This window comes from Erythrolamprus reginae, chromosome 4, assembly GCF_031021105.1.
Source record: "Erythrolamprus reginae isolate rEryReg1 chromosome 4, rEryReg1.hap1, whole genome shotgun sequence".
NCBI lineage: Eukaryota > Metazoa > Chordata > Lepidosauria > Squamata > Dipsadidae > Erythrolamprus > Erythrolamprus reginae.
This window is the reverse complement of record NC_091953.1, coordinates 77,324,375-77,351,057: the sequence shown is the minus strand read 5'-3', so window position 1 is coordinate 77,351,057 and position 26,683 is coordinate 77,324,375. Positions and strand designations below refer to the sequence as shown.

The following is a 26,683-nucleotide window of genomic DNA, read 5'->3' as shown; positions in this document are numbered from 1 at the left end:
TGGATACCTGTAATATAATTTAGATGCATAAAATGGATTAATATAAATATATGGGTTATATTTGAAAACTTCAGACCCCAGTTCTTCTAATATACAGTAATACCTCATCTTACGAACTTAATTGGTTCTGGGACCAGGTTTGTAAGGTGAAAAGTTTGTAAGATGAAACAATGTTTCCCATAGGAATCAATGGAAAAGCGAATAATGTGTGCAAGCCCATTAGGAAACTACAAAACTTTAGGAGCGAGGCGAACAGAGGGCGGGGAGGAGCAGTGAAAGGGGGCGGGCGGGTGAAGCAATAAATGGCATGGGGGGGGGGGTGTCCTGGAAACATCAGGATTCAGGAAAGCTGGAGCAATAAATGGCATATTGCTCAAGCTTTCCTAAATCCTGACATTTTCCGGAACCCCTCATGTCATTTATTGCTCAAGCTTTCCTAAATCCTGATGTTTCCAGGACCCCCCTTGTCATTTATTGCTCCAGCTTTCCTGAATCCTATCGTTTTCAAGACCTCCCTATGCCATTTATTCCTCCATAGGCTCCCTTTCCCTGCCTATACAAGCACTCCGCTAGCATTGCTTTATCCACCCCCCAACCCGGAGCAGAGAGCTCCTCTCCTCGGACACGCCGTTTTCTAGCAGATGGCATGGGGGAAGGGGGGAGACCCTGCACGGGAAAGCCTGGCTCCAGTTCTTTTTCGATCATCAGAACCTGCTAACTTAAAATCGCTTGTTTTGGCCGCTGCTTGTAGCAGCAGCAGCCGGGAGAGAATCGAGGGTTCGTAAGATGAAAATGGTTCGTGAGAAGAGGCAAAAAAATCCTGAACCACCGGTTCGTATCTCAAAAAGTTCGTATGAAGAGGCATTCGTAAGATGAGGTATCACTGTATTATTAAACTGCAAGAGAGCTGTGGTGGCTCAGTGTGGTTAGAATGCAGTACTGCAGGCTGACTCTGCCCACAGCAAGGAGTTTGGTCCTGACTGGCTCAAGGTTGACTTAGCCTTCCATCCTTCTGAGATCAGTAAAATGAGGACCCAGATTATTGGGGGCAATATGCTAATTGTAAACCACTTAAAGAGGGCTGTAAAGCACTATGAAGCAGTGTATACAAGTGACACTCAAAAAATTTGAATATTGTGCAAAAGTTCATTTAGTTCAGTACTGCAGCTTAAAAGGTGAAACGTAATATATGAGTGAGAGCAAGATATTTTAAGTCGTGATTTGTCATAATTGTGATGATTGTGGGGTTATGTTTCTCATCTTTCCCTTGGCAATGCCCCATAGATTCAGGCGAGTTTGCTGGCCAATCAAGCACAGTAATCCCACCGTCATTGAGACAGATTTTGGTGTTTTTGATAGTGTGAGTAGATGCTAAACGCTGCTGGAAAATTGAAGTCAGCATCCCCATAAAGCTCGTCTGCGGAAAGAAGCATGGAGTGCTCTAAAATCTCCTGGTAGATGGCTGTATTAGTAGCACAGTGGACCAACACCAGCAGATGACATGGCTCCCCAAATTAATACAGACTGGAAACTTTTGCATTTCATTTGGAAGCCAAGGGCCAGAGTATAGAGGAAGAATGGAGAGACATACACAGCAAGATGCTTGAAGTCCAGTGTGAAGTTTCTACAGTCTGTGTTGATTTGGTATGCATGCTTATACTTTTCAGAGGTCCGATATTGTTCTATGTACAATCCTTGCTTTATTGATCACACTTAATATTCTCATTTTCTGAGATGGTGGTTTTGCGGTTTTTATGAGCTGCACCCCATAATCATCACAATTGTGACAAATCATGGCTTGAACTATCTTGCCTTGCATGTAATGAGTCTCTCATATATTACGTTTCACTTTTTAAGTTGCATTACTGAAATAAATGAACTTTAGCAGGATATTCTAATTTTTCAAGTTTCACCTGTAAGTCTAAGTGCTATTGCTATTACTATTGCTGCAAAGTTTTATTTAACAAAATAACTACATTAACCATATTGAAATGTTAGTATGCTTTTGTTTATGTCTAAAGAAGGCTTCTATGTTACTTCAGAGCTATTGAATCAGCCGGTCAGTTGGTGTACAGTGGAATTAATGGCACTAAAACCTGGTTTAATTAATGTGGTGAAGGATCTTCCTCCACCGCCTCTTGTGATCATGTCCCTTGCCATGAAAACAATTCAGAACATGAAAACCCATCATAATGAGGTAAGCTATGAATATTGTGAGTTGAGAAGAAACAAAATTTTGTCGCTATTTGACAAATAGTGGCTGTGCAAGTTTGTTTTTATATCCTTTACATTTGAAGCATATTTTTGATGTAGTCTTATCCTTTTTTGAACACAAGACACTGAAGCTTTTATTCTTAACTGGCTTAATGATAAGTAACTTTTTGAGGTTTTGCATATCTATTTGGAGAAAATATATACAGTCTACTCACAGACCAACATATTTTAGTTAATGTAGGAAATTAGAAAACAAAGGAGAAAAAAGAAAAACATTTTTTAAAAGGAATACAGATTCCTTTACATATTGATAGTTGTTGTTAATTGTGAAGTTATGTCTGACCCATCGTGACCCCATGGACAATATTCCTCCAGGCCTTCCTGTCCTCTACCATCTGGAGTCCATTTAAGGTCATGCCTACTGCTTCAGTATTGCTGCTCCATCCTGCCACCTCATTCTCTGTCACCCTCTTCTTTTGCCCTCAATCTTTCCCAGCATTAGGCTCTTTTCCATCTTCTCATTAGGTGGCCAAAGTACAGTGGTACCTCATGATACGAACCCCTCGCCATACGAACAATCCAAGATATGAACCTGGGGTTCGGAAATTTTTTGCCTCTTCTTCCGAACTTTTCCGTCCTACGTACCTGCCGCCGCCGCCGAGAAGCCCCAACGGCTGGCTGTCGCTTTTTGAAACAGCTGGGGGGGGGGGGGGGCTTCTCGGCATCCTCCCAAACCCGAACGCCAAACCCAAACTTTTGCCGAACTTCCACCGGGGGGGTTCTCGGTGTCCTTCCTGGCCGGCCGAAACGTGGACTCCAGGAAGGATGTCTTTGTGATGTCAAAGCTCCGCCCCTGGAATTCCCTATTGGGATTCCCCACCTCCTTTCCAGCCTCCTGACCGGCCCACAGCTCCGCGGCTCTTTTGAAAAGCTAACAGCCGGGCGGCGGGGCTTCTCAGCGTCCTCCTGAACCTGAACGCCAAACCCGAACTTCCGGGTTCGGTGTTTGGGAGGCCGCCGAGAAGCTCCCCGGCTGTTTCAAAAGACGACAGCCGGGCGGCAGGGCTTCTCGGCAGCCTCCCGAACGCCGAACCTGGAAGTTCGGCAAAAGTTCGGGTTTGGGTGGCCGCTGAGAAGCCCCGCTGCCCGGCTGTCGCTTTTTGAAACAGCCGGGGGGCTTCTCCGCATCCTTCTGAACCTGAACGCCAAACCCAAACTTCCGGGTTCGGAGTTCAGGAGGCCGCTGAGAAGCCCCCCGGCTGTTTCAAAAGACGACAGCCGGGCGGTGGGGCTTCTTGGCGGCCTCCCGAACGCTGAACCCGGAAGTTCGGCAAAGTTTGGGTTTGGCGTTCAGGTTCGAGAAGCCCCCCGGCTGTTTCAAAAGGTGACAGCCGGGCGGCGGGGCTTCTCGGCAGTCACCCGAACCTGAACTTTTGCTGAACCTCCGGGTTCGGCATTGGGAGAACGCTGAGAAGCGCCTGGCTGTTTCAAAAGGTGACAGCCGGGCGGCGGCGGTTTTTTGCGGTTTTTTTCTTTCACGCATTAATTCATTTTACATTGTTTCCTACGGGAAACAATGTTTCATTGTTTCCTACCGGAAACAATGTTTCGTCTTGCCAACTTTTCGCCTTATGAACCTGTATTTGAGTTCCATCTCCAGGATCTGGTCTTCTAAAGAGCAATGAGGGTTGATCTCCTCTAGCACTAACCTGTTTGATCACCTTGCAGTGCAAGGGAATTGCTGGAGTCTTCTCTAGCACCATAGTTCAAAGGCTTCAATTATTTAGTGCTCTGTCTTATGGTCCAACTTTCACAGCCATACTTTGCAACTGAGAAAACCATTGCTTTGACTAAATACACTTTTGATGGCAGGGTGATATCTCTGGTTTTTAGTATGCTATCTAGGGTTGCCATAGCTTTCTTCCCCAGGAGTACACCTCTTTTAATTTCTTGTCTGCAGTCCGCATCTGTGTGATCTTGGAGCCCACGAGAACAAAATTTGTCACTACCTTAATGTCTTTCCCATCTATTTGCCAGGAATTGAGAGGGTCAGGTGCCATTATCTTAGTTTTCTTAGTGTAGAGTTTCAAGCCAACTTTTGCACTCTCCTTCACCCACATCAAGAGGCTCTTTAATTCCTCTTCACTTTGTGCCATTAAAGTGGCATCATCTGCATATCTGAGGTTGTTGATCTTTCTCCCTGCAATTTTAATTCCAGCTTTTGATTCACTTAGCCCCACCTTTCTCATGATGTGCTCTGCATATAAATTAAATAGGCAGGGCGATAATATACAGCCATGCAGGACTCCTTTCCCAATTTTGAACTAATCAGTGGTTCCATGTTCAATTCTCGCTGTTGCTTCTTGATCGCCATATAGGTTTCTCAAGAGACAAATAAGATGGTCTAGTACTCCCATCTCTTTAAGAAATTGCCACAATTTGTTGTGAGCCATACAATTAAAGGCTTTAGCATAGTAAATGAAGCAGAAGTAGATGTTTTTTTGGAATTCCCTAACTTTCCCCTTGATCCAGAATATGTTGGCAATTTGATCTCTAGTTCCTCTGCCTTTTCGAAATCCTGCCTGTACTTCTGGTAGTTCTCGATCCACATACTGGAGCCTAATTTGTAGGATTTTAAGCATAAATTTACTAACATGCTAAATGAGTGCAATGGTGTGATAGTTTGAACAGTCTTTGGCATTGCCTTTCTTTGGAATTGGAATGTAAACTGACCTTTTCCAGTCCCATGGCCACTGTTGATTTTCCAAATTCGCTGGCAAATTGAGTGTAGCGCTTTTACTACATCATCTTTTAAGATTTCATCTGGAATACTGTCACCTCCACTAACCTTGTTGTTGCTCAGATTTTCTAAGGCCCATTTGACTTCACATTCTAGGATTTCTGGCTTGAGGTCAGTGACCACCCCATTGTGTTTATCAGGGATGTTAAGCTTGTTTTTATATACCATAGTTCTTCTGTGCAGTATTGACACCTCTTCTTAATCTCTTCTGCTTCTGTTATGTCTCTTCCAATTTGGTCCCTTATCATGCCCATCTTTGAATGAAATGTTCCTTTCATATCTCCAATTTTCTTGAAGAGATCTCTGGTCCTTCCCATTTTATTGTTTTCTTCTGTTTCTTTGCACTGTTCATTTAAAAAGAAATTCTTATCTCTTCTAGCCATTCTCTGGAATTCTGCACTCAATTGGGTGTATCTTTTTCTTTCTCCCTTGCCTTTTGCACCCCTTCTTTCCTCAGCTATTTGTAAAGCTTCTTCAGACAGCCATTTTGCTTTTCTTGCATTTTTTTTCTTTGGGATGGTTTTAGTTGCTACCTCTTGTACAATTTTGCAGACCTGCATCCATAGTTCTTCAGGCACTCTGTCTATCAGATCTAATTCTTTAAATCTATTTGTCACCTCTACTGCATATTCATCAGAGGGGCGGCATACAAATCTAATAAAAAAATAAAGAATTCATACCTGAGTGACTCAGTGCTTTCCCCTACTTTCTTCAATTTAAGTCTAAATTTTGCAACGTGATCTGAGACACAGTCAGCTCTTGGTCTTGTTTTTACTGACTTTATAGAGCTTCTTCATCTTTGCTCACAGAGCATAGTCAATCTGATTTCTGTGTTGATCGTCTGGTGATGTCCATGTGTAGAGTTGTCTCTTGGGTTGTTGGAAAACAATGTTTGCTATGGTATTGATGGTAACTAATTTCTAATTGTCAGCATGGAGAAGAACCTTTCCAATTAGAATAGAATGTTCTTTATTGGCCAAATGTTATTGGAAACACAAGGAATTTGTCTTTAGTGCATAAGCTATTGGTATACATACAAAGAACAAAGTAACATAATCATAATATACCAAGAGTAGAAGGTAATAAGAAAGATGAGAAGGATAATAATACAGTCCTGCAACATGAATAAATATCCTTGTACATAAGACAGTGCGGTGAAAATTAATTGTTCAGCAGAGTGATGGCACAAGAGAAGAAAAACTCTCTGTGTTTAGTTGCTTTGGTGTGTAATGTATAGCAGTGTCCTGAGAGGAGGAGTTGAAATAGTTTATGTACAGGTTGTGAGAAGTCTGCAGATATTTTCTCAGCCCTCTTTTTGGCTTGTGCAGGATAAAGATCGTCAATGAAATGCAGGCTCCTTGCAATTGTTTTCTCTGCAATCTTAACTATTGGTTGAAGTCTGCACCTGTCTTGTTTGATGATGTACTTATGCTTGAATTGTCAAAGTTTTCTCAATATCATTAATAAGAAACTTTTTAAAAGATATGTTATTTCTTTTATTTCCCTTGCTGAAGAAATGTTTAACTTTTTAATAAAATTGTTATTTTCTGTTTCTTCAAAAATGTGTAATTGAAATGAGTTGATAAGAAAGTATATTCTCAATTTAATAGTTGCTATTTGAAGCAAGGGTTTTGTAATTGCCCCAAATATGAAAAATAAGAAAGTGATGAACTAATTTTTAATTCATCTGAATTGCATGGAGAAATTGTATGTACATAGCATAACTCATAAGAGGGGGGGGGGGGGTGCGGACACAAATCTAATAAATTATTATTATATGGTATTCCTCTCAGAACAGTTGAGTAATGATCTGAAATTAAAGGGCTTAGATATCTTGCCTTTCGTAATCAGATCATTCTCCATACTTGGGAACAGGGCCAGTAGTCACATGGGTATGCTCGCTGTGCTAGCCAATCAGGATGAATCCACCCCTTTCCCAGAATTTGCTTGGTCCTCTTCAAAGCAGGACGTGTGGTGGCTCCTCTCATCAGACCTTCTCAATTTCCTTCCCAATTAAGCTACAACAGAAGAAAAAAGAAAAACAAATGCTAAGTCTTTTTCTTTTCCCTTCACCCCTCCCATTCCCGGCCTCCCCCGAGGGATTGGAAGTTCTGTAGAGCCATTAAACAGGCTCGGCTCTTGTAAGAGGGCGGGGATGGATCAGAACAGGCTCAATTAACTCTGCGCTCAGAATCAACTGACAAGCACTTTGCCTTGCCACCGCTGGCTGCTTTCGTTTTCACTTGAAACTGCCTGGCTTTATTTTCTGTTGCAGCGTGGGACACTAGGATCAAAGTCACCTTTGTTCTGTCCACAGGGCTGGGCATTTCTGTATTGGCTGGTTATTATTTTGCGCTATTGGTCCTAATGCATCCAAAATTGCCCGTGCATTCGGCTCGCCCACGCACAGCTGTTTGGTGCCAAAAGCCCTGCTGCAGGGCCCGAGCAAGTCACTGTTTCTACCGACACCACGCTGAAACCACTAGGCCCACATACTGGGATTCCAACAAATAAAAATAACACATGGAGCTCCTTAGCTCTATGAGGGCCTAGATCCTACACTCTCTTACCCTTCTCCCTGGAGAGTCTCCAACGGAATAGAGGGTTGTAGAGGCCCCAGAACCAAGGGCTGGGGCAGCCTTTTGTGGCTTTGGGGGTTTTATTCCTTGGCTTTGTCTTCCTGGGACCACCCAGTTAGCACCCACGGATCCAGGAACCCCAAAAGGAATCCCATAGGGAGTACATGCACCCAAAAAGACAACAGACCTCAGAGGATGAGATTGAACCTGCATCTCTCCCCCAGGCCCTACCTCTCTAGCCAAGGATAGAATATCTATCAAAACCACTAGAGCAGAAAAAAGAAGGGATAAGACTTTGCAGAAATTACATGACCAGTCTTCAAAATGTCTAAGGTTGCAGGCTCAGGTTCACTTAGTTTACCTACTCCAGCAGAAACACCAAATATGCCTATTTCAGATGAATCCAATTCAGCACTAGATGAGCCCCAAGCTGATCTCTGGGGCTTAGCACTAGATGACCCCAAGCTGATCTCTGGGGCTTAGGTGCAGAGGGGATAGAGACTCAGCAGGATTCCCCTTGAGAGCCATGCTTAGACCAGGCAACCAGAGTAGAACCTCCAGCTTCCCTGTCTCTCCCCAGTGTCCCTCCTGACTTTCAAACTATGCTATCAGCTTTGTCTCAGGCCATTGACTCCAGGATTTTGACTCTCAATGTGCCCTCTACCTCTTCTGCTCCTCTCAGACACACTAGGATACTTTTCCTCACTTCTCTCAGTCGGAGGCCAAATCCTATCCCTTCAGACTCTTACTTCCTCCGAGGAAGATAATGAAGAGGATGAAGAACAGGACGTGTCCAGGGAGGACCCATTTCAGGGAATATCTGATGGCAAACACCAGCCAAAACTCCAGTCTCCTCTATCATTTTCCGGAGGCGAGCCTGTAGCCTAAAGACTAAAGCCATGCCTTACAAGGCAGAGCCCAGGTTCAAATCCTAGTAATGGTTTGGCTACCTGAAGACAATAAACCTGAAATAGATCTATAATAGTCTCCCTTCCTTTACATACATAGACAAAAAATTCTACAAAATGGCTTCCTATGAGGAATACTCTGCTTCCCCAAAGTGGATGAACCCATTAAGGCACTCCACTCCGCGGCTGCCATGCCAGGAGAGGTTGAGAAGGTCATGAAACCCAAAGACCGTCGTCTTTAACAGATGCTAAAGGAAAGCGGCATGGCTGACAGTTGGGCCATCAAGACCACTGCTTCAACATCTTTCTTTGCTAGGGCCATGTTACTGTGGCTCCAACAAATCCAACATCATTCCTCCCCCCTCGATGACCTACGTGGTCAGCAAGAGCCACATATGCCATCAAGGGGGGACTCGCTCCAGAGCCCGATTGCAGGAAACCATGAAGTTAGGACTCTGGACAGAGAGGCATCTCCAATCCCTCACAGCAGACCACATCTTGGGAGACATCAATCTCCAAGCAGATTGGCTATCCCGCAGTGATAGACCCAGGAGAATGGATACTTCTCCCATGTCTATTCCATCAGGTCTGTCTCAGTTTTGGTCTCCCATCGGTCAACCTATTTGCGACCACCACCAACGCCCATTTACCCCACTTTTTTTCTCAATTTCCCTCTCCGGGGGCAGAAGCGATCAACGCCTTGAGGAGTCCATGGCCTCAGGAACTTCTCTATGCCTTTCCTCCAATTCTGATCATCTTGGATCTTATTCACAAGATTCTGTTGGAGACAGCCCAAGTAATTGTAATTGTCCCGCACTGGCGAAGACGCGCTTGGTTCGCAGACCTCCAAGCTCTTTCCATCGAGTCCTCAATGTGACTCCCTGCTTTGGAGGACATGCTACAGCAAGCAATGTACCCTCTAAGGTGCGTGGCCATGCTGCCGCGGACCCAAAAACATTCCCCACGCAAGGCCGCGCAAGGAGCTGTGGCCGCCCCTGTCCCCCAGCGCCTCCGCCCCCTCGTGCCCCTGGCTTCTCGCCGCTGCCCGCCCGATCCGCTCCTCTTTCTCCTCTGCTTCCCGCCTTGGGGCGCGACTTCTCCCGCAGCAGTGGCTGCAGCAGCTGCGGCTTCTCGTCCTCCTCATCTGGCCACTAGCTGCTCCGAGCGCTTTGGGAATGCCCGCCCTGCCCCTCTTGCAGTCCCTTCGCCGAGAGTGCTTTTGTCTGAGGCTGTCAGCAAGGGGGCTGCAGAAGAGGCGGGGCAGGCATTCTTCTCACAGCGAAGGTGATTTGGAATGTCGGGCGCGTGTGCGCACACGCTCCCCATCCCCCTGCCAGCCTGCCCGGAACATTCAAAATAAGAAAAACCTTCACCGGCCTCCGCAAAGAAGAAAGGAAGAGAGAGAAAGAGAAAACAAGAGAGAGAGAGAGAGAGCAACAGACAGAGCGAGAGAGAGAGAAAATGAGAAAAAGAGAGAGAGAGAGATAGCAAGAGAGAGAGAGCAACAGACAGAGCGAGGTAGACAGGAGAGAGGGAGAGAGAAAGTGAAAAAGAGAGAAAGAGAGAGAGGAGAGAGGAAGGAAGAGAGTGAGAGAGAGTGAGAGAGGAAAAAAGCAAGAGAGAGAGAGAAGAGTGGAAGGAAGAGGGGCGGCATACAAATCTAATAAATTGAATTGAATTGAAGAGAGAGAGAGTCTCTTGGCGGGGCCTAGGGAAAGAGCCTTCTATGTGAGGGCCCCGGCCCTCTGGAATGAGCTCCTCCCAGCGACTCGTACTGCTCCCACCTTCTTTGCCTTCCATAAGAACTTGAAAACCCATCTGCTGCTAGACCTCGGGTCATTAGACACTAGCTTCTGGCCGATGAGTGTGAAGTATGTTTGTTGTTGAAATGAATGAATGATTTTAATGCTCCAGTGTTTTTAGAGTAGTTAATTATATTAATTGGATTTTTGACTTGATATTGTATACTGTTTTTATTATGTTGTGAGCCACCCCGAGTCCTTGGAGAGGGGAAGCATACAAATCCAATAAATAAATAAATAATAAATATAAAGAAAAATATTTCTTGACAAGTTGTTCCAAATAAAACCAACATGTAGTCAACTCTGAATAATGATGCATGGTTAGATTTATTGAATAGATTACTAAATCTATGCTTAATTTAACTTCTTACAGATGGATAGGAATATGATTTTATTAATGTCTCTCATTCTTTTATGTTTTTCTTGGAGTAGATTATGGCTGTTACAGCTTTAGTGCATCACAAATTTTGTCTGGACAAAGCACCACCTGAGCCTCCCTTTCAGACCCACTTCTGTGGTATGAATAATTAGAAACTTACTGTATTAATTTGCTGTTAATTATTCCTCTATTTTTAAAATAAATGTTTTAATCAGCTGCACTATCAAGAACATTTAGTTTAATGTGGACTATTCTCATAAGCATAAGAATTGTTTGAAAACTGCCCCCCCAAAAGACTTAGTGAGTTTTAATACCAATGTTTACATTTCAAGATGGTCACTATTGAATGAAAACCCTCTCCATATTTGAGCATCTTTTGGCCTTCTCTCAAAACAGGTGTAGCATTAGGGATGAGAAGCAACTATAATGAATATGGGAAACATATCAGTATTTAAAAATCTGTCAAAGATGATATCTATATTGGCATCTAAATAAACTGTGGGAGTTTCATTACTGGAAGCTTTCAAGAAGCGACTGGACTGCCATCTATCAGAAATGATGTAGAGCAGGGGTGTCAAACTCACGATGATATGTCATCTGTCATATCACAACTTCCCCCACTTTGCTAAAACAGTGGGCATGGCCAGCTTGTGAAAAGTTTAACACCCTTGGTGTAGGGTCTCCAGTTGGAAAAAGCAGCTAGGAAAGGTTTATTTCCTGTACTCATGTCTTGTAAATAAAAAGTAAGGCGATTTTGAAGGCTATAATAATTGAGGCAGAATAGAGAAGTCAATTCTATAAAGCGGAGATTTAATTATAATTGTGTGGAGTAAAGCATGTCAAAGGGCATAGAAAACTAGTGGAGAAACTACACTCAAGTAAATATGCTTAAAATGTTTGTGAGATATCCAGTTAGAACTATCAGTTAACAGATAAATCTGAATCTGGAAAATCAGTGAGATCTGCATAGAAATATATACTGTATTTTTCAGCTATAAGATGCTCTGGAGTATAAGACATACATTAGTTTTTTGGGAGGAAATCAAGAAAAAAAATCTCTGCCCACTAGCATTCATCGATAGTCATCTGACCAGCGTCCTTGCAGCAAACAGCAAATAGCCTGGTCAGCTTCAGCACATTATCGCTGCCTGATTCAGCACAAGAAGCTGATTGGCAGTTGGATCGACCTCCTTGAACACCGCCAATCAGCTGTCCCAGGCTGCAGAGATCACCACAGCACTGCTTCTGCATATCATGTTTTTGACCTCCATGCATTGCATTTTTCGCCTTCGTACAATCCGTTTTAGATCCATTCTAGGCTGCCAGGATTGCCACAGCACATCAACACAGATTGCCCTTCACGTATTGTGTTTTTGGCCTTCATGGGTTGCATTTTCAACCTTGGTACGTCCATTTTTTAATTTTCACGTGTTGCATTTTCGGCCGGTTCCAGGCGGCAGGCATTGCTGCCACCATTCCCTGCCACTTGAAACTGGCTGAAAATATGATGCACAGAGGCCAAGAACAGGGTGTGCGAAGGCCGAAAATACAATCCACAGAGGGAGCGATATGCTGTGGAGTGTGCAAAGGCTGAAAACGCGACTCATGGAATCTGAAAATGAGCAAAGGGTGGGGACCGGCAGGTGGTTGAGGGAGCTTCAGCAACATTCATTGTGAAAGATGCACCACAATTTCACCACTTTGGAGGCAGGGGGGAAGTGTGGCTTATACTCCGAAAAGTATGGTTATCTAGAAGTCATCAGTGTATGGATATAATGAATAGTGTTATTCAGTAAGATCAAGCGTATATGTGCTTGTACATGTGCTCTCACTTACATGCAGAGAATAATGGACAAAAGTGATTAGAAAGGAATATACAGGGCATTTCATACAACTTTTCTTAAAACATTGTAAAATATGAGTTAAAATTTGTTTCTAAAGTATGGAATTTTGATTTATGATTTTTTAATATATTTTGCAGTTGTTTCTAAACCGAATGATTGCATTTTCCCATATGATTTCAAGGAAATTGCTAAACAAAAGGTAAGTTTTTTTTTTAACTCATTGCTTTGCATTCTGTATTCTTTTCCTTAAAAAAATATTAAGTCTCATAGTGACAAAGATTCTTTCCACTAGATCAGTGGCCACCAACCTTTTGAATACCAGTGACTGTTTCTGTGAAAAGCGGTTTTCCACAAACTGGAATGGGCATGATTTTGCGTGCTGCCTGCATTCTGTGGTTGGGGCTTCACTTGTTTGTGTGACACAGTTTTTGGCATGCCACAGACTAGTGCTAGTCCATGGACCGGGGGTTGGGGACTCCTGCACTAGATAGTGATGAAAATGTTGATTCAGATTTTTCCCAAGATAAATATTATATTATTAACAGTGTTAGAAACTCACTGTTTCACTTCAAGAGTCAGAACTGCACCATGGTTTCCTGCATTATGTGAAGGTTGTGTATGAGGATGAGATATTTTGGGACTTTTCCTAACCACATTCCACAGCTTGACAAGATCGATTCAGGTGAAGGTGTTTCTATAATAAATGAAGTTAGACATTATTTTTGGTATTCCTTGTTTCTTTTCAATTATCCTTTATCATCAGCAATAATGTTATATGTTTTTTGGCTTTCTCTAAAGTCAGTTTGAATATCTGGCATCTACCGTTCCATCCATGGATCTAATCTGTGTTGGATGATCCTAATGTTCTTTTTTCTCTCTATCTAGTAATTTTGAAATGATTGCTTGGTTTACAATAGCACTGAAAACAATGAAATAGATGGGCAGAGAGTTGGACCCAGTGGTATATGGAGGACTTTTCATGATAATTACCGGTAGATTGAATACAGAATGGGTCCTCTTTTTAGACTCCTTTAAGACCCTTCTTTATGACTTTGACTTCTCTGTATGACTTTCTCTGTGGATGCAGTGAAAGCATGAAGCAACCTCAGTAACTGTTAGTTTCATATACTGTAGGTTCCTCATCTTGAAGATGAGAACAAAATTTGCAGAGAAATGAGAGGGCTACTTTTTTTACCCTACTTTTTGTCTTTTTAAGCATCTAGTCTAGGATTGGCCCTTTGGTTAAGAGAAATCAATCGCATTATTTTAATGATGCCATCTTGTGGGGCTCAGTTGTATGTTCTTCACTGCATCTCCTGCCCTGTAGTACAACTTCCCATCAGAGTCAGATGATGGCAACCTTGTTGGTCTTCCAGAAGACTGAAAACACCTGGTTTTTCACATAGGCATTAGGATAGATTGTTCATAGATCCTAATATTGTTGAGTGTGTGATTGAGAATTAGGTGTGAGATGCTTTGGCTTTCATATTTTGGGTTCTTGTTTTATTAAGTTTGTTGCATTTGTTATTTATGTCATCTTTACTGCTTTTGTGTGTAAGCCATCCAGAGTTATTTGCTTAAAATGCTGGCATATAAATTTCCTAAGTAAATAATGTCTTTAATACTTCCTTGAGCACACGGCAATTACAGTTTGTTTATTAATTAATTAATTAATTAGATTTGTATACCATCCCTCTCTGGAGACTCAGGGTGGCATACAATGCTTACAGTGAATTGGACAAGAAGAGCTGTTCTTGAGCTGGCCAATCGTAGTAATAGTTATACATGCCTTGATTACATCCCATCCTAGTGGTACCTCTACTTAAGAGCTAAATTTGTTCTGTGACCAGGTTCTTAAGTAAAAAAGTTTGTAAGTACAAGCAATTTTTCCCATAGAAATCAATGTAAACGCAACTAATATGTGGAACTCATCGCAAAAGTTTCTAAAGTGCTCCCCTTCCTCTCCCTCCCCCCAATCCCCACACACTCCTCGTCTTCCCTTGGCTAGGAAGCGCCCTTTCCCCTTTTTTTTGCAGAAAGCAGCTCATTCGCCAAGCAGACCTGAGTGACTCCGGAGTAAGGGGAAGGCTTGGAAGTTTGCGATGTCCCTGCAGTGCTTCCAGCTCTCCCAGTGCTTTGTCTTCCTCCCGCCGACCGTTCACTTCTCGGGCTCGCCACTCTAGTCAACTTCCCAGGCGCTGGCTTGAGTGAGCCGGGGAAACGAACGTTCGGCGGGAGACAAGCAAAGCGCTGGGGAAAGCAGCAGGAGGAGTTGGAGGAGGCGGAGAGGGGTGTTTGTGTGCAGATTCCGACGACCCTGGGTCGGTGATCAAGGCTTTATCGGAGGCTCTGCAATGAACCAGAGCCCGGAGAAACCCACATGGGAATTATGAAAGCAGTGCTCATAATAGGGATATGGGCCAGCTTAGGACGGGGCGCCCTTCCTGGGTCGGGACCATCTCTGCAGGCGAGCGAAGGAAGTGGGCGAAGGGATGAACAAGCCCAGGCACTGTTCGGTCTCACCTGTGCTGCTCAGCTAGCAAACTGCAGCTGATCCTCTTTGCCAGGAGGGCTGGGTGCCGGCCAAGTCAAGCTTCCTAGCAGGCGGAGGCTGCTGTGGTGACAAAAGAGGCGCGGCGTCAGGAGCTTCTTCCCGCGCTGTCCTTGTAGCAGCGGGAGAATAAGCAAGGGAGAGAAGCAAGCCTTCTCCGGCCACACGTCGGGAGCTCTGGGGGAAGGAGCAGCAGCCCAGCTGGGCTCCCTACTTCCTGGCTGTGGGAAGCTGGAGCCCTCAATGCCTGCCTCCACCGCCTCCTCCTGCTGCAGAAAGAAGTCGAGGGGCGCTCTTCCTCTTTGCAGCCACGGGGAGCAGCCTGAGTGCGGGTTTGACTGGTTTTTTCCCTATTCCGCCATTTTGGGCTGTCTGGTGCATGCTCATTTGGCGGCTGGCTCTTCTTTTGACACCACCATGCTGCTTGGAGGTCATGCCTTACTCCATAGCCGGCCTGGTTCCGAAGCGCTCCGCTTGACTGTCTTTTGGAGGTGAGGGGCATATCCCAAGTTCAAGACTAGCTCTGGTTTGCAAAGAGGATTGGCTGCGGTTTGCCAGCTGAGCAGCACGGGGGGGGGGGGGGGAAGAACTGAACGGTGCCTGGGCTTGTTCATCCCTTCGCCCACTTCCTTCGCTTGTCTGCAGAGACGGTCCCGACCCAGGAAGGGCACCCCGTCCTAAGCTGGCCCATCTCCCTATTATGAGCACTGCTTCCATAATTCCCGGGTGGATTTCTCCGGGCTCCGGTTCATCACAGAGCCTCCGATGAAACATTGATCGCTGAACCAGGGTAGTCCCTCTTGGCTTCCTCGGCCTCCTCCTGCTGCTTTTCCCAGCACTTTGCCTGCCTCTTGCCGACCGTCCATTTCCCTGGCTCGCTGCTCCTGTCAGCTTCCCAGGTGCTGGCTTGAGCGAGCCGTTCGCGATATCCCTGCGGTATTCGGGACAGGGAGAGGTGGCCAGGCTGGGCAGGTCGCGCCTCTCCCTGCTGGCTTCCGCCCACTTCTACCAACCTTTTTAAAGCCGATCCGAGGAGGTGGGGGAAGTTCTTAAGTAGAAAATAGTTCGGAAGGAGAGGCAAAAAAATCTTAAACACCGGGTTCGTATCTCGAAAAGCTAGTCAGTAGAGGTGTTTGTAAGTAGAGGTACCACTGTATTGCAGTGTTTTCTAGATCAGGTTGCTGTCAAGAGGCCAATTTGTACCAGAGCCTCGCAGTGATGTAACAGTAGCACTTGCATGGTGCTCATGGAGACATCATGTCGCAGCAATGCGATAATGGTAGTGCCATGTGGCACTCGCAGTGACGTTAGTGAGAGTGTAGCGTTTGCACACATGCACATGCACGCACACTAGCCAGCCACTCATGGCCATGGCCCACAAGTAGGGGACCCTTAAAATAATGATGAACCTATGGTACATATTATAGATGGCACGTGGGTCCATATCCAGCGCACATGCTCATGCTGGGCAGCTGATTTTTAACCTCTTTTCAGCCATTTTTCCTCTCCCCAGGCTACAGGAAAGCCTCCTGAACCCTGGGGGAGGTGAAAAATGAACCAAGAGTCCAACTAAAAGTCAGGAGGCTTCAGTGAGGTGCATGCTCAAGTGAGGCAGTGTGGAGAGTTGTGCACAGTGAAGGACTACCAAAATTTTTACTACCACACTGTGGGCGTGGCTTATGCAGGACTCCCTGCATTTTCTTCAACATCTTTTAGTGCAAATTGGGTGCTCTGAGGTGGAGCTCCATTTTCACTGCCCCATTGCGTTCTCCCCCATTCAGGCAGTAGCCCACCTCTGGTTGTTCATGTATGGGGGGCAGTGCAGTGGTTGTGCGCTGCGCATTGCTTTATGGATGTGGGCACATGCTCGTGCATTATCGCATGCATGCGCACCATTTTGGCACCCAAGCCAAAAAAAAAGTTTGCTATCACTGATCTTTATTGATCTTCAAAGCAGGAAACAGCTTATATCCAATCTATGAGGATACATATCCCATTCATTCATTCATTCATTCATTCATTCATTCATTCATTCATTCATTCATTCATTGAGTCATTCATTTATAATATCCCACTTTCATTTGGGCACTTACTGGTGTACATAGCATTTGATCCTTTTCCCACAACAACCCTGTGAGGTAGGTTACATTGACCAACAAGATCTGGATAAAAATAACCCTGTATAAGGCCCGACCTCTCCCCCTTATCCAAGAAAGTAAAGACTTTTGGAAACTCTTGAAAAGGAACTTTTTATTTAACAGGGGTGATAGCAGGGCTAAATCAAAGCTGGCTGTGAGGTCCCTCAGGCCATACAGTTAGAATAAAATAAAATAGAAATCCCTCCTAACAGTCTAGTGTGGGTTCAGCCAATCCGCAGGTGTGAAGATGTTAATAATTTGTCTTCCAGTCACAATTCAATGTGTTGGTTATCACCTATAAAGCCCTATGTGGGTTAGGACCAGACTACTGATGGGACCTCCCAGCGACCGATTAGAGCCTACAGAGCTGGCCTCCTGGTCCCATTAACTAACCAATGTCAGTTGGCGAACCCACACGAGAGGGCCTTCTCTGTGGTGGCCCTGGCTTTTTGGAATCAACTTCCCCCTGAGATCCGCACTGCTCCCACCCTACTGGCTTTCTGTAAGGCCCAGGCCCTGAAGACCTGGCAGGAGATTCACATCTTATTCCGGCCAAGATATGATTGATTGAAATGTTTCATAGTGTGATTGCAGTGGGTGGTTTATTTATTTATTTATTTTTGATTTGATTTGATTTGATTTCTATGCCACCCTATTCCTCAGACTTAGGGCGGTTCACAACAAAAGTGAATACATATCATATAGAAATCTAAAATTAAAACCTACTAAAAACCCCATTTCTTAAAAAAAATCAATAACTCACATTCAATCAATCAACTTATACGTTCATTCACCGGTTGAGGCAAGATGATGGAGTTAATGGGCCCAAGCCTGCTGGTAGAGATAGGTCTTTAAACTCTTACAGAAGGCAGGGGGGTGGGGGGCAATGAGAATCTCTGGAGGGAGTTCAGAGGGCCAGGGCCACCATAGAGAAGGCTCTTCCCTTGGTCCCGCCAACATTGTTTAACTGACGGGTTTTGAGGAAGGCCAACTCTGTGGGACCTGGTCTAATTAACCTGTAATTAAGGGCGGTTGGCACACGCCGGCAGAACAGAACCTCAACATTTTAACCCGAATCTCTCTTAAATGCTCACCCAGCTACCCCTAGCTCGGGGCGCTGGTCGGGGAACTGACAACTCAGGAAAAGGAAACAAAAAATGGAAGAGAAGAAGCAAGCTCTTATGAAATTCCAGGTCCTCTATAATCCACCCCAAGAATTCACAGTTGCTGGAGATGCTGAAGAGAGTGAAACTCAGACCGAGGGTCCTTGGTCCCTCTCCCAGCTAGAACTGGTGCAGTCGGGGGTCTGAGTCCTCCCTTCCCAAGTTGCAGTCAGGGCTTTGAGCCCTCCTCCCCTGGGATGGAGGCAGCAAGGGTTTATACTCACAAATAGCTCTGAAAGCAAAAGATTCCAGCCGCTGTCATGATGTCAGTTGCTGATGGATCTCCCTGATTGGGTTGAACATTTAAATGTGAGTTGGACAAACCCCAAATTACAGCCACAGTTCTCCTTCCCTGAGAGGCACCAGGGCCCCTATTGAGTGGGGACACCTGCACTTTCTACATGAAGGCAAGTGGAATCCTAAGGTGCTTCCCCACTGGGATGAAGTCTACTAGGACAATCCAGTACCCCCCTTAAAGCCAGATGATCAGCCTAGCCTAGGGAGCTCCCAACATTGACAGTTGGGTGGGTGGGAGTACCACTAGCAGCCCCGTTCCCAGGCCTGGGAGCAATGCCACCATGGCAAGCCCCACGAAGATGGAATTTCTTCCCTGGAGTGAGGTGTGCGCAGAGCCAGTGGACCCTGGGATACTTCCTGCAACCGAGCATCGGACCATGGATGGGGGCAGCACAGCAGAGCCCTGTGATGTCAGGTCTGGGTGCGCCCGCCCCTCTACCAGCAGATGGGACCTTTCCTGCGGATGGGGCCACCTGGGGCCTAGGTCAACAGGGGCAGCAGGGAGGGAGTCAAGTCAACGGGGCCCCCCAGCAGGCTGTCACCTCACCTGTCGCACCCAGGCCAGCCACTACCCTTCAAGCCCAACCTCGATTCTGCATTCTCATTCAGTGGCAATCAAAAGAAGCTGTCCTATTTCAGAGTCTGGAAGTATAGCTGATAGAGAGGTGTATAAAATGAGACAGAAGGAGGCGAAACAGATAATATATGCTGCTAAAGCCTCAAAAGAGGAGGAAATTGCCAAATCTGTAAAGAAGGGGGATAAAACCTTCTTCAGATACATTAGTGATAGGAAGAAGAAAAACTGCAGTATCACGAAGCTTAGTTCTGGGAATAATACATGCATTGATGGGAATAAGGAGATTGCTGACCATTTCAATAGCTACTTCTGTTCAGTTTTCTCAAAAGACACCTTACAAAATAATACTATAGAGGGATATAGCATTGCTTCCAGCTGTACGGATTCAGCTCCAGTGATCTTAGAAGCCGATGTCTTAGAAGAACTTGAACGATTAAAGATAAATAAGGCAATGGGTCCAGATGGCATCCACCCCAGAGTTCTTAAAGAACTCAGATCTGATTTGTTTAACCAATCCCTGTTAACAGGAGATGTTCCTGAGGATTAGAGAATGGCCAGTGTTGTGCCTATCCACAAGAAGGGCAGTAGAGAAGAAGCTGGTAACTACAGGCCAGTTAGCTTGACATCAGTTATAGTTAAAATGATGGAGACTCTACTCAAAAAGAGGATAAATCAGCACCTAAAAAACAATAACTTATTGGACCCAAATCAGCATGGCTTTACTGAAGGCAAATCATGTCAGACTAATCTCATTGATTTCTTTGACTATGTCACAAAGGTGTTGGATCAAGATGGTGCCGTGGATATTGCCTATCTGGACTTCAGCAAAGCCTTTGATATGGTTCCACATAAAGAGCTGATAGATAAATTAGTGAAGATTGGACTTAATCCCAGGATAGTTCAGTGGATTTCAAGCTGGCTGAAGCATAGACATCAGAGAGTTATTGTTAATGGCGAGTATTCTGAACAGAGACAGGTTACAAGCGGTGTGCCACAAAGGTCTGTTCTGGATCCTATTCTTTTTAATATGTTTGTGAGTGACATAGGGGAAGGTTGGGAAGGGAAAGTTTGCTTATTTGCAGATGACTCTAAAGTGTGCAATAGGGTTGATATTCCTGGAGGCATCTGTAATATGGTAAATGATTTAGCTTTACTAGATAAGTGGTCAAAGCAATGGAAACTGCAGTTTAATGTTTCCAAATGTAAAATAATGCACTTGGGGAAAAGGAATCCTCAATCTGAGTATTGCATTGGCAGTTCTGTGTTAGCAAAAAACCTCAGAAGAGAAGGATTTGGGGTAGTGATTTCTGACAGTCTCAAAATGGGTGAGCAGTATGATCGGGCAGTAGGAAAAGCAAGTAGGATGCTTGGCTGCATAGCTAGTGGTATAACAAGCAGGAAGAGGGAGATTGTGATCCCATTATATAGAGCACTGGTGAGACCATATTTGGAATACTGTGTTCAGTTCTGGAGACCTCACCTACAAAAAGATATTGACAAAATTGAATGGGTCTAAAGACGGGCTACAAGAATGGTGGAAGGTCTTAAGCATAAAACGTATCAGGAAAGACTTCATGAACTCAATCTGTATAGTCTGGAGGACAGAAGGAAAAGGGGGGACATGATCGAAACATTTAAATATGTTAAAGGGTTAAATAAGGTTCAGAGGGAAGTGTTTTTAATAGGAAAGTGAACACAAGAACAAGGGGACACAATCTGAAGTTAGTTGGGGGAAAGATAAAAAGCAATGTGAGAAAATATTATTTCACTGAAAGAATAGTAGATCCTTGGAACAAACTTCCAGCAGACGTGGTAGATAAATCCACAGTAACTGAATTTAAACATGCCTGGGATAAACATATATCCATTGTAAGATGAAATACAGGAAATAGTATAAGGGCAGACTAGATGGACCATGAGGTCTTTTTCTGCCGTCAGTCTTCTATGTTTCTATGTTTCTATTTCCTCCATTGAATATGGGCCTATATTGATGAATACGGAGACCACTACTAGACAGATATGCAGCCAATTGGCAAGATAACTGAAGGCATGAATGAGGGACAAACAGCAGAATGGGTGGCCAAACTCTATGATGAAGCGGCCCCTTAGTTTGATGACATGGTTGATTTCATCCAATTGTTGAGGGTCAGATTCCATGACGAGGCCCCACTAGTAGACGCTGAGGAACAGATCCAAAAGTTGAGGCAAACCGGGTGCCCAGCGAAGGAACTGTTATGGGAGTTTAGAACAGCGGCCAGGAAGGTGCGAGACTGGCCAGAACAGCTCTTGGTGCACACATTCCGAGATGCACTAGATCTGGAATTGAAAGAGGCGTGCACGATCAAGGGAGTACCATGCTGAGTGCCTGGCATCAGCCCCCATCCCTCAGCCAAAAGCCAGGCCACTTCCTGCTTCCAGGATGGCTCTGGAAATAAATTGGAACTTTGAGAAGTACTTTGACTTGGACTCTGATTTAGTTTGGATGTTACCTGGAACCTTGACAAAAATATAACTGAACTTTCTCAGGGTCATCATCTGCCACTTTCCGGCAAGGCATCCCACATGGCCCCCTTCTCCTTATATTCCCCAAGAGGTGAGAAATTACCAGGCTGCCTAGGCGCCAGGCTAACAGTTATAAATCAGGGTAAAGGTTATAAAGAGATGCAATGCAGGATATAGGAAAGGAGTCATTACATAGGAAACAAAATGAAGTCAATCAATGAATAAATGAAACAAGTTTCAAATCCCCCCCTGGCTTTGAAGAATGGCAGATACGTGGATCCGACACCCTGTGAGCTTCTGTAACTAAAACTAGGCTAGAATCACCAGTATTTACCATTTGGTAAAAGTGCACCTTGCCATTTTTGTTTATTTTAATTGTTAGTTATTTTTTAATTTGATGTTTGATATTTTATTTTGGTAAAGTCATAATTTTTCCTTCATTTTTTATTATAACTATTGTACATTAAACAACCAGAAATAAAAGTATATATTCAATAAACAAACAAACAAATAAATAAATGGGAATTAGGACTCTGCATATTAAGTAATCAAGTATGGATTTCTGAATTTAGTTATATATGCTTTAATGATAGTAGTTGTAGAAGATAATTAAGGGTAAAGTACAGTAAATAGATTTTTTAAAATAATTTTAATTTCTGGGGTAATAATAGTTTTTGTTAATTTTGTTTAGAATGGTAAAATAGAAATTGCCACAACAGAAAGAACACTACTGGGTTTTCTTCTGGCAAAGATTCATAAAATTGATCCAGATGTTATTGTGGTAAGTAAATGATCTTTTCCCAATTTTCAATGACAGGATTTCTCAAAATATTGAGAAATATTTTGGAGAAAATATACTAGCTGGTGAATGAAAGGAGTTTGTTCGGTAGAGAAGGAACAATCACCAGCACTGTCTACCCCATGCTACTAGAAATATGGGGAGTTAGACTAGACATGTCTATTACTCTGCTAATCTTAGGCAGAGTGCATGTGAATGAATATATAGATGAGATGACTACTTTTTAAATGATCCAGTTTTTATCCTTTATCACTCAACAAGCAAGCAGGTAAGAAGCTCCACTATGGATAAGCTACTCCCTGCTGCACTATCCAGAAAAGATGAATGATAGAGGGAATAGGGGGAGTTGTTGCTTTCTATTCCTTGCAGATTCCCTGCTCCCTATTAACAGAAGTGACTAAGCATTTCAAGCATTTAGATTGGGATTATCGAATTGCTGCTTTCCAGCTCTCAGGAAATGTTCAGGGAAAATAGACTTTCTCATTCAGTTTTTTATTGAGTTGTTTTGCCTTGCTCAATTATATATTTGTATTCTTAACGTGAGGGGAGAAGCGAAAGAAAGGGTGAGTTAAAAATGGACTGGATCAAGGAGCATCTTTAGTGATAAACTTTCAAAAATATGTGCCCAGTGTACCTCCGTAGGAGCAAAGCATATATAGCTTTTTGATATGCTTTCCAATGCAACAAGAAGAGTCAGCAGAAAACATGTGTTTGCACACACAGATATATTACATGTTTTTCCATTATCAGGAAAATATATACAACAGAAAGGGACAAATTTGATATATGTATATATTTACACGGGAAGAAACCCGGATATGCCAAGACTTACATACCTTCATATATATATATGTATGTATGTATGTATGTATGTATGAATGTATGTATCACATGTTTTTGCTGAATTTTTAAAATTAAGGGAGACTAGGATAGCGCTATTTCGGCCTTGTTCTGGCATCATCAGCTAGCCATACCCTTACTGGATTTGATCCTGGGGCTTCTGCCTTGTAAGGCAGAGAATTAGGCCTAGAGGCAAAAAGGAGCTATGACGTTCCTTCAATATACCAGGGTGACCCAACAGAAAACACACACACATATATATGTATAGGTATCCAGCAAACCTGAGAAATCAGGGAATTATCAGGGAAATTGGCGGTTTGGGAAATATCAGGGAATTATCAGGGAATTTGTGAAAAAAAATGGAATAAATCAGGGGGGGAAACCAAACTATTAAAATGTTTAAAAGTCAGGAGAAAATCGTGTAAAAAAAAAGATCATGCTGCCTGGCACAGTCAAGAAAAAATGAGCGTAACTTGGCAACAACTTGCTTCTTCAGCTATTGATATTTCTCCACGGCTTAGCCATTTGGTATGACTTCATCTACGACTGCGCCTTAACTAGATCGCAAATTACAGGGAAATGTCAGGGAAATATCAGGGAATTTCAAAATGCTTTCCCCCTGAACATCCTGATATATGTAAGTGTGTGTGTGTGTGTTAAAGCTGGTCAAAGAAAAATAGAGTTTGAAAATGGACCAGAATCAGGGACTGCATAGATTACTATGGAAAAACTAGTTAGGTCATAGTTTGCAATATTGTCAAGTCTTCCATTCTAAAGTGCTACCATCTTCTTTCCCTTTGACCCCGAATGGAAGTTTTGAAAAAAACACACCAAAAGTCAATGCATTCTTCCTTTGTTTGGTTAGTAAAATTCCACTGTTACCTTTACTGCTGAATATAAAGTGTTTTTGGTAAGGAAGAATTGATTTTAAATAGAATGATACACCTGTACTATATAGACACTAGCTCTGTTCTTTTTGAAGCATGCCTTCGAATAGTATAGACACTAACTATCTGTACCGTTTTGTACTGAATATATAGAGCAAATTATTCCAGGCAGTTATTATACATTCATTATGGGCAGAATTATTCATTCTTTCCTTCTTTTCCAGGGTCATAATATTTATGGTTTTGACCTGGAGCTTCTCCTCCAGAGAATTAACTTCTGCAAAGTTCCTCATTGGTCCAAGATAGGTCGACTAAGGAGATCAAACATGCCAAAACTTGGGGTAAAATGCTTCTTATATCTAAATTGCTTTACGTGATTAAAAATGAATTATTTTACTGTTGTATTATAGCATCATTGTTAAATAAAGCCACAAAGGGTGGCTTTACCATTGATTTTGCTTTTGGGAAATTGACAGGATATGTTGGAAATTGCAATCACATGAGTTTGGTTAATTGTAATGTCTTAATCATGAACTGGGTGCCAAGTACTCAGATGATAATCGCATGAGTTGACCATGGGGATGCAGTGACAGCCAGAACTCTGTAGACCAATAGTCACTCGTTCATTTCCATTGTAAGTTTGAATTGTTCCTGAGTGGCTGGCTATTGATATATATGTATACATTTATAATGTAATGCAAGTAGATATATCACTAATGCTTTATTTCTCCTTGGAAGTTTCGGTTATCTTCCAAATGTGTTTCCCTAACTCTTTTGAAGTGGGACTGGGCAATGTGATAGAGGGAAGAAGTGACTTGCCACTAATGCCTGTTTCATTTTTAAAAAATGTATATAATTTGTAATTTTGGATTATATATAGTCTTTCAGTTGTGACCGTAATAGAACCTGCCATTATAATTGATAGTTGGGAGGGCTGTTAAGTGAATATCATTGATGTATTTTCATTGAGTTTATTTTTCATTGTTCATTTTATAGGTTCTATTAACTGTACTTTTGTTCTGTTTACATTCCTTTAATTTTTTTTGTTTTTATTATTGTAAGTCACCTAGACTAGTCCCACAGTGAGATAGATGGCAAATATATTTTAACAAATTTTAAAAATTCACTTATCTTAATGATCTCCTATTCCTGCTCTCCCCAATGCGTTCATTAACTAAACACACAGGTTATTATTATGGAGCATAATATGTGTCAAGGTGGAAAGACCTAGGTGGCCTAGTGCAGGCTCAGGCCCACCTACCTCCAATCTCTCCAGGCCTCCTCCCACCCCTTGAGATATCACATGTTCCTCTTCCCACGCCTTGGGGGTCTCTATAGCCACTTGGGTCTCCTTCTCAATCCCATTACACTTAGTTTTTCAAAGATCTTGAAAGCTTAGGAGGTCAGGGTAGGGAAGAATGATAGACCACCCCATTGCTGCACTACATGGCCCAATCCCGCAAGCAGCATCATTTTCTGAATGAGAAATAATATTGATGAAGCTCTTGGTTTTCCTTTTATCTAACAATGCTAGATGCCAGCCTAAGATCTCTCAAAATTAGCCAGATGTTAACTTAGGATGCTAGCCCTAGCACAGCTAATGTTAGGGGAGCTAAGCTAGCCCTGGAGAGGAGAAGGAATCCTCCCAGGTTTCTTTTCATTGCTAGAGGCTAGCTTTAACTTCCCCAGCTTTAGTGATGAAAGGGAACCTGGGAAGATTTCTTCTTGCTACAGTTAGCCTTAGCTTCCCCAGTTCTTGTTAGGCTTATTAGCCCCCCAGCATTAGTTGCAATAACATAAAACTAGTACATCTAAATAGCTAAGACTAGCTTGGAGTGATGAAAGTAAAATCGAAAGCTTCACCAGTGTTATTTTTCACTCAGAAAAGAATAGCCGCTTGTGGGATTGTGCCATGAGGCCCAGCAACAGAATTGCTACCCCAACCTCCTCAGCTCTCAATATCTTTGACAGTTGAATAATTGGTGATGGGAAAAGTGTATACTAATTTGTTTGTAATTGTGGGAGGGGAAAATTCATAAAATGGAGGCTGTAAAATGGACCAAACACACTTAAAAATTGTCTCATTTTACAGCAGAAATTTGGGGGTCAGTTGTGGTCATAGGTTGATGACTACTTGTAGGTGGCTGTGCCCCACCTTAAAAGTAGTAATAGGTGTAGCATTTTTTCCTAATGTTCAATAAGAAAAATTGTATGATTTCATTTGTGATGATGTACCAATTGACTGCAAAAGGTGATTATAATATTTGAGTTTCGAATGATTCAATGCTTATTGATATGCTTGAATTCTTCTTGTAGCAAAGAAATATTTATTAAATAAGATTACTTACAGTAAATATATTTTATTTCATGAAAAATAATATATAACTGGTTGAATTTTACACA

General features: G+C 43.1%; 1 protein-coding gene across 3 annotated transcripts in view; it reads left to right on the top strand.

Annotated features, from left to right (window-relative positions):
* The window catches only part of POLA1 (DNA polymerase alpha 1, catalytic subunit), an 801,468-nt gene that overhangs the window by 125,298 nt on the left and 649,487 nt on the right, over nucleotides 1-26,683 (top strand). For all 3 annotated transcript variants that reach the window (XM_070750673.1, XM_070750672.1, XM_070750674.1), the window contains exons 15-19: nucleotides 2,043-2,197; nucleotides 10,736-10,820; nucleotides 12,664-12,725; nucleotides 22,446-22,535; nucleotides 24,505-24,621. In XM_070750673.1, the coding sequence (XP_070606774.1) occupies nucleotides 2,043-2,197; nucleotides 10,736-10,820; nucleotides 12,664-12,725; nucleotides 22,446-22,535; nucleotides 24,505-24,621 (509 nt within the window). The remainder of the gene's footprint in view (nucleotides 1-2,042; nucleotides 2,198-10,735; nucleotides 10,821-12,663; nucleotides 12,726-22,445; nucleotides 22,536-24,504; nucleotides 24,622-26,683) is intronic.